The following is a 9,958-nucleotide window of genomic DNA, read 5'->3' as shown; positions in this document are numbered from 1 at the left end:
AAGAACTGGAGAGCAGTAGAAGGTAAAGATGGCAAGGTAGAACAGAGATATCTTGAGTAGTAGTTCTTAAACCCTGGTTGCAAGTCAGAAACATCCTGGGGAAAGGGAATAAACAAAATATACCAACTTCTGGGAGCTAAAGCTAGTGAAAAATTAGAATGTCATGGTGGGGTTCAGGCTTTGATTTTTTTTTTTTTTTCAAAGTTGCCCAGGTGGTTTGGTTGGATATGCAGCCAGGATTGAGACCTTCCCATAAAAAGTGCTGGAAAAAATCACAGGATTTTGGACAAGGAGATGGGATAAAATTGGAGTTTTAGATTAGTCTGGGCAGTATTATTTGACAGAAAATGGAGAGGTTTGACACTGGAAGCTGGCAGATGTGTTAGACACCTGGATTAACATGATGTCATTTAGTAAATAAGATGAATACAAAAGATACCTGTAAGGAAATATTGTTAAGACTTGCAACGTTGGGTGTGGAGGTGGAGAGGTAGGAATCAGTCATTACGGAAGTGGCCCTACTTTAGGCCAGTTAAATTACTGTTTGAATGGGTACTGTGCATGGGTATATTTTAAGTCTTCCCAAGTGATTTGAGAGCCATAGCTCTAAGAATAAGTATCTAGTCTGGGTAATAGGAGAATTATCCAAATAAAATTGTTTGGACAAATGTAACAGTTGATACTCAAAGTAGCAATGTAATGTCATGGGATGTTACATATAACCACAAAAGAAATGGCCACAAATCAGTTATTACTAAGTTTACATTTTGCATATGAGAAACTGAAATTTAATGAGATTAAATAACTTGATACTGGCATTTTACTAGGATCAGTGATTAGAATTGAGCTCTGCTAGTCTAAGCTATTTCACCAACTCTGGTCTTGGGCCGAATTATGTTGGTTTTTTTTCCCTTATGGTTCTTATTTGTGATGTTTTTCAAATATATATTCATTTTTCAGCTTATCTAAGACCAAACCTATCCTTTTCTTCCCAGATAAATCATTTTAGTTAACATCTGAATCAGTGCAAAATAATTTTTATAACTAATATAAAGCACTTTTTTATTTATACATATATTTCATTTCTCCTTCCATTTCATCTCATCTTAATTGTTTCTCTTCTGTAGACATTTCTCATCTATTTATGGCAACAGCTCATTCATGTTTCTCTTTTTCCTTCACTAAGTCATCTCCCAAAGCATTTCAAGACTTAATACTCTCTTATCAAGAACTAAGACTGCCCTAGCAGGTTTGGCTCAGTGGATCAAGATCCCTATTAGGAGGTGTGCAGGAGGCAGCCAATCAATGATTCTTTCTCGTCATTGCAGTTTCTCTCTCTCCTCCCTTCCTCTCTGAAATCAATTTTTTTAAAAAAGAACTAAGACTGTTTCCTGTTATTTCAAGTTGAAATGCTTCATAGCCTGGCTCTACTACACCTGTCACACCACATATCCCATTTCACTTTAATCCAGACCTCTCTGTCCTAGCCAGACTAGCCATTGATTCCTCTGAAAACAACAAGCCACACTTTGTTACTACAGTCATTCATGCAATAAGCCTCCCTTGATGCTGGGCATAGAACATATACATGGTCCCTGCTCTCAGGGGATTTAGAATTTAGTGGCATACTCTGACGTGGCTTATGTGATATTTCATGCCTGAGCTGTATTCTTTCTCTTTAAAATCTGCCCATTTCTCCAAATTAAACTCAAATTCCACCTTTTATTAAAAACCCTCTTTAACTTTGTTCACCATGTTGCTTTGATACACATGTGTGATTAAACAATACCTAGTATTGTTTATATACCTAGTATTTCTAGTATATGACAGAGCTGGGCACCCAAATATTAGTTGAGCAAATTAATTTTTGATATTTTTGTCCTATGGTCTGCTTTTTCTCCATGTATAACTCTTCTCAACAGAGTGTAAACCCCCTCTAATGGCAGGAACTTCTTTTATGTTTTCTATAGTACCTAACATAATGCTAAATGTTTATAAAACACTTGTACTAAATGTTATGTAACTTACAGCTTGAGGGGGGTGTCAACAATGACCAAAATAATTTCTGATTTTGAGTATATGATGTTAAAGGAGGTATAGCCATTAGCACATGAGAGATTGCTCAAATAACATCAAATGTATGTGCTTCTAAGTTGCCTGTATTATTTGCTTGACCACTGATTCTAAGTTAATGAAATGAGCTTGTACCTGTACCTATCCTCTGTCCTGGGTTCTTTTATGGAAGTTATGGTATATTTAATGTCTTTATTATTATTTTTTTTATCTCTTAGTATGAAGTGTAACAGAACAGACTTTACCACCTGAAACTGCTGCTTCAAGTTCAGATCAGGCAAAGAACAAACTTGAAACAACCAACAAGACCAAAGAAGAGTACACTTAAGTTGAAGACACAACACTTGATCTGAAACAAGAAGTTTGTGCCTACTCAACAGCTTTGAAAGAGCACTTCCCAACGCTGCTAGTAGTCTTTGTTTTCTTCAGTGCTGTACTGTGAGATTGCCCGGTGCAGCAGCAGTTGTATTCTTTATTAGCTTGCTAGATCATTTTCTCTCGCTCTCCTTTTTTTTTTTTTTTTTAATACTAGCAACTTTCATCCTTTGAAACGTGTGCTGAAAAAGAAGAATCAGCAAATACTACTGAAAGTGCAATATTTGATTATCACTGCGAGGTAGGTTTATAGTTTCCTGATGGACAATAATCAGCTTATAATTCCGATTTCCTAATTATTTGATCACATATAAAATCTTTTTAGTCGGTTCTCTTCTAAAAGTATTCTGAAAACCATATTTTCAAGTATTGAGTTGAAATATCACTAGACTAAATTATTGTCTTGTTAGATGGGGCCACTTTTATGGCCAAAATTGAGATTTCTTTCCCCCATAAGATTATATTTATTCATCTATATTCAGATCTCTTGGTTTATTGGTCTCTCAGAAAAACTCCATCTGTACTATTTAGGAGCTAGGGTTTCAGGTAGGAATGCCCATTGTATTACAATGGTATTTGTGTGGAGGTCTTTGTAACCTAGGATAAAGAAAGCCTACAGAGAAGGGACATTTGAAGGTGAGCAGTACTTTGTTAAGAGAAAGAAGTGTCTTCTGGTAGAAGTGAAAACACATGGTATATACTGAGTAGTCCATCATGAACAGAGTGGAGAGAGTAACTGGAAAGGGAGGCTTGCTAGAGGCAGGTTCTGAAGGGCCCACTGTATTTGACTTTATTCTGTAGGAAAGTTGCCAGATGTTTGTAAGCAAGAGTTTCGTGGATTTTGTATTTCAAAACTGAGATAGCTTCAGATTTTAAAGTTATATATTTAAAAGTATATCTCTAAAGATAAAAAGGTCCACTTTTAAGAGATACATGAGGATGGAAAGACCTGTTAAAAGCAGTGGCTAGAGCATAAGGAATGTAAACACTAGGGTATAGTCAAAGAAAGGTAGATGCTAGCTAAGTGTTTTAATGGAGAAGTGATAGGACTTGGTGACCAATTGAATGTGAAGATGAGCTTGGAGGGAAATGACTTACAGTTTATCCAGTTGTTCAAGCTAGACTGTTTGTAAAAATGGGGACATTTTGTTAGAGAATTGGCGTGGAAGAAGACAGCTGGACACTCGGAGGTTTCAGGAAAAGCCTTTAATTCAAAGCAGTGCTGATGGTTCAGGGGACTCTAAGATCCAGATCCTGAACAACTTCGACAATGAGATTTTCTCTTTATATATATTTCTGAGTTTCTTTGTTTCCTAACTACCAAGCTTCTGTAGTGGACTCTCACAACCCTCAACCCCTTGAGAATCGGTTAGAATCTAATGGTTAGATGGTTAACTTAGATTGTATTTACTGTCCATCCTGGATGGTGCCAGTGACCTCCCTCTAGTTAAGCTGTTCTTGGTGTATGGCCCTTGTAAACTGGGAGTATTGAGGTAAATAGCTCTTGAAGGACCAGAAAATTAAGGAAGGGGCAGTGACTTCAGGAATGACATTAGGTTCCCATCAGTTTAAGTGGGGACCTCCTGGAATTACAACATACATTGTGGAAATTTACTGTATCATCTGCTATAATCCAGAGTTGAAGTATGCTAATAGGGAATGTTAAGCAATGGTAATTTGGGGAAGTTAGGTTTATGAAGGTCAATTTTCCTTTTTAATCTTCCTAAATTTTCTAAAGTGGATAGAAATACAGTCCTCGGGATACGTTGGGCTCCACGTATGTCGCCATCTCCCATTTATTTATTTAAAAAAGTTTGGTCATTTCGACGTATGTACATGTGTGCTTTATGTTTTTTACTGTTTATCACAAGTAAAGGTCAGGGATTGTTATCTTTCTTGAAATTTTTTTACTGTTTCACTTCATTACTGCTGTGTATGTGCTCCATGTGAGTGACGTAGGTGCTTATGTAGGTGGGGCCAACTTACAGCAAAAATCGCGTTAGGTCGGGCCATAGGAACGGATCTCCGACATAACTGAGGACCTCCTGTAAAGGCTTGAAATTCAGAAAGGATTCCTCACTTTATAGTGATAAAGGATAGTGTGCCAAAGAAGAGAATGCTCATTTGTATCTTTTGCTTTAACTATTTGTTTTTTTATACCTCTTCATCTGTTTTTTTTAATATACTTTGATTTTTTACAGAGAGGAAGGGAGAGAGATAGAGAGTTAAAAACATCGATGAGAGAGAAACAACGATCGGCCACCTCCCGCACATCTCCCACTGGGGATTTGCCTGCAACCCAGGTACATGCCCTTGACTGGAATCGAACCCGGGACCCTTCAGCCTGCAGGCCGACGCTCTATCCACTGAGCCAAACCAGTTTCGGCCATCAGGTTTTTAAAAATAAATAATTTTAGACGGTTAGTGATTGATTGTGCTGGGTTAGGTAAGATAGTAAAAATTGAATACTGCTTTATCTTTATTCACAAGGGTAAAAGACTAAATATCAAGGTTTCCATTTCATTCTATTGAAATGGATTTTTTTCTTTAACCTAATCTTTGTATTCTAAATATTACTTTGCTATGTAAGTCAGTTATAAACATTGTGCTATGTTATCACAGCTGTTTAAGATGGAGAACGTTTTTACTGTGTCATCAGATTCTCATCCCCCTCCTGCATCCCCTCCTTCACTTTCTTTACCTTTATCTTCATCTTCTACCTCATCTGGGACAAAAAAACAAAAGAGGACCCCCATGTATCAGAGATCTGTAAGTCAGGGAAGCAGTCACCCCAGCTTGTTTGCTTTGTGTTTAGAGCATGACTTTGGAGGGCTACTCAGTTTGGTTAAAATACCTTGCAAACTCACTTTCTAACTTCCCTAAGCATTTCCTTCACCTTGAATCTTGAAAGACAAGTTTAGTAGTATGGGGCTTTGCTGCTCAAAGTGTGTCCAAGAATCAGAAGTATCACTTTGGGAGCTTGTTAGAAGTGGAGAATCTCAAACCCCTGTCTCACTGAAATCAGATTTTGTATTTTTAACCAGATCACTAGATTGCCAGGTAACAAGCTTGAGAAGCCCTAGTTTAGAGCCCCGATTGTAGACATTAGACATTAGGACTTCTTGGTTTGATATCACTACCATTTGACTTTGGCAAGTCATTTAGCCTCTCTCTGTTTCCTCATTGTTAAAGTGGGGATAATATTTCTCATGGGTTTTTGTAAAAATTAAATGAGTTAATACATGTCAGACACAGAATAATATTAAGCATCAAAGAACTAGAACTTAACCACCTACAGATGTGATAGCTTTGGTTTGCATGATTTGGCCATCCCACACATTAAGTATTTGTACCTGGCTTTATCTTTCTAGAACTTTAGTACTTTTTTTCTAATGAAAAACATTTTTATTAATGTTCAACTTTGCACTAAAATGAAATGCTTATAAACCAAAAATAATTTGTTTTTATGGTTAAATGAAATATCCAATGTGAGGATATTACTTGATGATCTAAAACAGGTTGCATTGCATTACATCTAAATAGCTCCCCTTTTCTCTAAGGAACATTTTCCTTTGCTTTATCTGATCATAAAAACAACAGCATTTAGAGATTTTATCAGTGTCTAAAACAGGAGAAGACTTCTTAAAAGCACTTGTGAAATGATTGAACATTTTCAGGTATTTTTTTTTCTTAAGAGTTTTATGTTAGAAAACACTTGTTTTCTAACTCACTATTTTGGGTTGTTTGTGTTCCATTAAAGGACCTAAGAATGCATGCATTCTGATATTTTCTGGTTTGAAATAAGTATTGCATATAAAGTTTATTGTTTTAATCTCTACTAACTTAGTCATTGTCTTCAAGGTGCATGGCTTACGAAATAGTATTAAGGTTTCTATTTAAGTTTCAAAGTAAGTGTTAATAAATTTCTTAAGGAAGTGTGCTCATAGTTTAGGTTGCCATCTCAAATATTAATTACCAAATCGTTTTACGATGGTTACTAAAGTTAACATAAAGGCAGTTTTTACTTATGTCATTGATTTACCTTCATACTAGCCTCTGGAAATTCTGTTTTCCTAGTAAGCAAGAATTCGGCCATAAATTGGAGCAATTTCCCAAATAATTCAAATATTTACTCTGAAATGTTTTAAGAGCTAAATTTGCATTTTAACAATAAAAGTCCATACTCTTCCTTTTTATCTATTTTATCTTTATTTTGTTTGCCTTCTAATATTAAAAATATAGTGATTTGTTAATTAGACCTGTGCTGTGGAGATAATATACAGATCTGTATATATTGAGTTCTTTTTCTTTTCAAAACAGATGAGCTTTGATCCAAACCTTCTCCACAACAATGGACACAATGGGTACCCCAATGGTACTTCAGCAGCACTGCGCGAAACTGGGGTTATTGAAAAACTGCTAACCTCTTACGGATTTATTCAGTGTTCAGAACGTCAAGCTAGACTTTTCTTCCACTGTTCACAGTATAATGGCAACCTGCAGGACTTAAAAGTAGGAGGTAATCTGTTGATTCTCCTTTTTTAAAAAGCCAACCACCAATTTCTTTTCCATATCAACTTGCTCATGCGAGTGTTAGTTTGGGTCTTTTAATTCTACCAGTTACTGAAGTATGTCCATATAAACGAGCAGAATTATGATTTCTATTGTAGTGTCTTTTTGACTGATTAAAGGATATCTTTAAATATTTTTAAAATAGATACTTAGAAGATTTAAGTTACTCCCCTAATAATGACTCTTTCTCTATACTATATTTGATTTTAGGCCCATAGAAAGATTCAACTTTTCTAATGTTAGTTTTGATTATTTTACCAGGTACTAGTTTGGTAGTATCTGAAAAAATAACTTAGTTTCACCACTTGCACTATATGAAAAATCATCTTGGCTGACACCAGAGAAGCCATTTTTACATGTGAAAATGTGTGGTTTATTAAAGGACTGAAGTTACCAGGTCTCAGTGTGTATTTTTAAAAAGTACGAATAGTTAACATGAGGGAAAAAAAGTACGAATAGTTAACATGAATATTTTGTGTGCCAAGTACTCTAAGTCCTATGAGAATATTATTTTGGTTAATTCTCATTATACGCATGAGGTACAGAGGTTAAAAAAACTTGCCAAAGGTCATGATTGTTATATTACCTTATTTGCAGCATGTGTACATGGCATAAGAACTAAGATATGGATTAGTCTAAAGCAATGGTTTTGAAACAATGTATATCAGAATTACCTAGAAGGCTTGTTAAAAATGTAGATTGCTGTACTGCTTGCCCAAAGATTGCTTTTTAATAGGACTGGAATGGGACCCGCTAAGCTTCCAGGTAATGGCTGCTGTTGGTGCAGGGACCACACTTTGGGAATCACTACTATAAGGCAGCTCAAATGCTACATTAAGTTTAGCTTGAACGTGAGATACCATTTCACCAAAATTAGTACAACAAACACAGCACTTTCTTTATTTTAGATGATGTTGAATTCGAAGTATCATCTGACCGGCGGACTGGGAAACCCATTGCTGTTAAACTGGTGAAGATAAAACAAGAAATCCTCCCTGAAGACCGAATGAATGGACAAGTTAGTGACTTTGATGCTTTGTGTTTCCTTCGGGCCCTGCATTTGCATATCTTTCCCATTAGAAAAGGAAGATTCCCCATCTCCTCAGTTTGCACGCAAGAGAGCTATAGTAGTATATAAAGATGATTATTTTAAAATTATATCAGAAGCACTGGCATTTCTTGACCTGAAATTTAAAAATGGTCAAGACTCAATTTGGGTTTTTACAAATAACCCAGAGTTTATACTTACAGTCAATTTATGTCTGTAAGTTTGAAACTTGGCAGCATGGCATCCTCTCGTGGATCATATTAAAATGCATCCCTATGTATAGTATAGAGGATATTAAAATTCAGTTTATATTGCACAGTGCTGCTCCTGAAATGATTAGCAATGGAAATTTTTTTTTTTTTGACTGGTAGGTTGTGTGCGCTGTTCCTCACAACTTAGAGAGTAAATCTCCAGCTGCCCCGGGTCAGAGTCCAACAGGGAGTGTATGCTACGAACGTAATGGGGTAAACTTGTGTATTTTTCTTAAACCTTTGCCTGATCCACCATGTGATCTATAAGCGTCCTTTAATTCAAAATAGAAAACGTAAGCTGCAGTAGATAAAATCAATTTTAAATTTGGCTTCTAAGGCTTTGAGTGCAGCATAATAAAAAAATTAAAAACAAAAAAATCTATAGGACTTCCAAGTGTTTTAGCTTGCCCACGTGTGACCTTAGTTAGAACATTAAGGTAAAATGCTCCTTTTACTCACTTTTTGGGGGGTTGAGGGAGGGGATCTTTTTTCTGGTTCCTTTTAAGCACTAACTCCAGCTTTTTTGTTTGGAATGCCTTATATAAAAATTGGTCTTTTGAAATGTAACTACAGTCTCTGGGCAAACGCTTCCCGTGTGTAAGCTTTTTGAAGTTGGATTGCTGCTCAGCTGTGGACTCGCAGAAGTCAGCATCATGGAGGGGAAGTGTGTGTTTATATGAATAAAACAATGTGCTTGTTATGAAGCATTTAATTTTAAGGAATTTGGCTTAAAATGCCAGTTTAAGAGGTATTTAACAAAGTAAGTCACAGTATACCGTAAACATGCATCCTGCCAATATAGTAATAATAACTTATTAATTCACAGGAAGTGTTTTATCTGACTTACACCCCTGAAGACGTGGAAGGGAACGTTCAGCTGGAAACCGGAGATAAAATAAATTTTGTAATTGATAACAATAAACAGTAAGTTCTTTTCCCCCCTACCTAGATGATTTTTTTTTTCGAAATAAGAAATTTGAAGGGATTTATAAATCTAGCTTGTAACTCTGGATAATTTTTATGATCTTGTAAATTTTTCATTAATCACTAAGTATTTGAGGAGGTGCATTCTATGATGGGCATTGTACAGAGTCAGAAATAGGAAGATAATTAGAGAACAGTTTTCAAGGAGCTAGCTGTTCCAGAGGTTGGTGAAGATTTTGCAAAAGCATCAGTGTTGTAAGTTTTGAGGGAAGGTTGTAGAGGCACTAGGGAGATGAGGGGAGCAAGAGTGTCCTGGATAGAGGAAGTATTTTGGGGAATACTTTGAGTTGATTGAATTGACTGGATCATAGGAAGATGAAGCTTGAGCTTTATCCCATAAGCATAGGAATCTTTGAAGGAGTTTAAGTAGGATAGCATTAGATTATTGGAAGTGGTGGAGAAGGTAGACTTTTAGAGAGAGGGGTTGCTCTAAACTAGAGGCAGTTATATGAGAGTTAATAGGAAAGATGAGGGCCCAATACAAAAAGGCTGGGGTGGTCAAGTGGAGAAATGAGGGTGGGAAAGAAATTATACTTAGTTTGGCATTTGGAATTTGAGGTATCTGTCGGTGTTTCTGGGTGAAGATTGAATATGCAGTTACACCTATAAGTGAGAGGAGCTAGTAACAGGTAGGAAATAGAGCTGTTGATTTCCA

General features: G+C 36.2%; 1 protein-coding gene across 6 annotated transcripts in view; it reads left to right on the top strand.

Annotated features, from left to right (window-relative positions):
- The window catches only part of CSDE1 (cold shock domain containing E1, RNA binding), a 32,112-nt gene that overhangs the window by 5,743 nt on the left and 16,411 nt on the right, over positions 1-9,958 (top strand). For 3 of the 6 annotated variants that reach the window (XM_015563462.1, XM_015563463.1, XM_015563465.1), the window contains exons 2-7: positions 2,292-2,689; positions 5,071-5,217; positions 6,769-6,967; positions 7,929-8,038; positions 8,440-8,532; positions 9,146-9,243. In XM_015563462.1, coding sequence (XP_015418948.1) covers positions 5,080-5,217; positions 6,769-6,967; positions 7,929-8,038; positions 8,440-8,532; positions 9,146-9,243 — 638 coding nt within the window. In that variant the 5' untranslated portion in view covers positions 2,292-2,689; positions 5,071-5,079. The remainder of the gene's footprint in view (positions 1-2,291; positions 2,690-5,070; positions 5,218-6,768; positions 6,968-7,928; positions 8,039-8,439; positions 8,533-9,145; positions 9,244-9,958) is intronic. The other 3 variants (XM_006763039.2, XM_015563464.1, XM_006763040.2) reach the window with 3 other exon arrangements.

Source organism: Myotis davidii, unplaced genomic scaffold, assembly GCF_000327345.1.
Source record: "Myotis davidii unplaced genomic scaffold, ASM32734v1 scaffold217, whole genome shotgun sequence".
Classification (NCBI taxonomy): domain Eukaryota; kingdom Metazoa; phylum Chordata; class Mammalia; order Chiroptera; family Vespertilionidae; genus Myotis; species Myotis davidii.
Note: the sequence above shows the minus strand (reverse complement) of the source record. Positions and strands in the feature narration are given on the sequence as shown.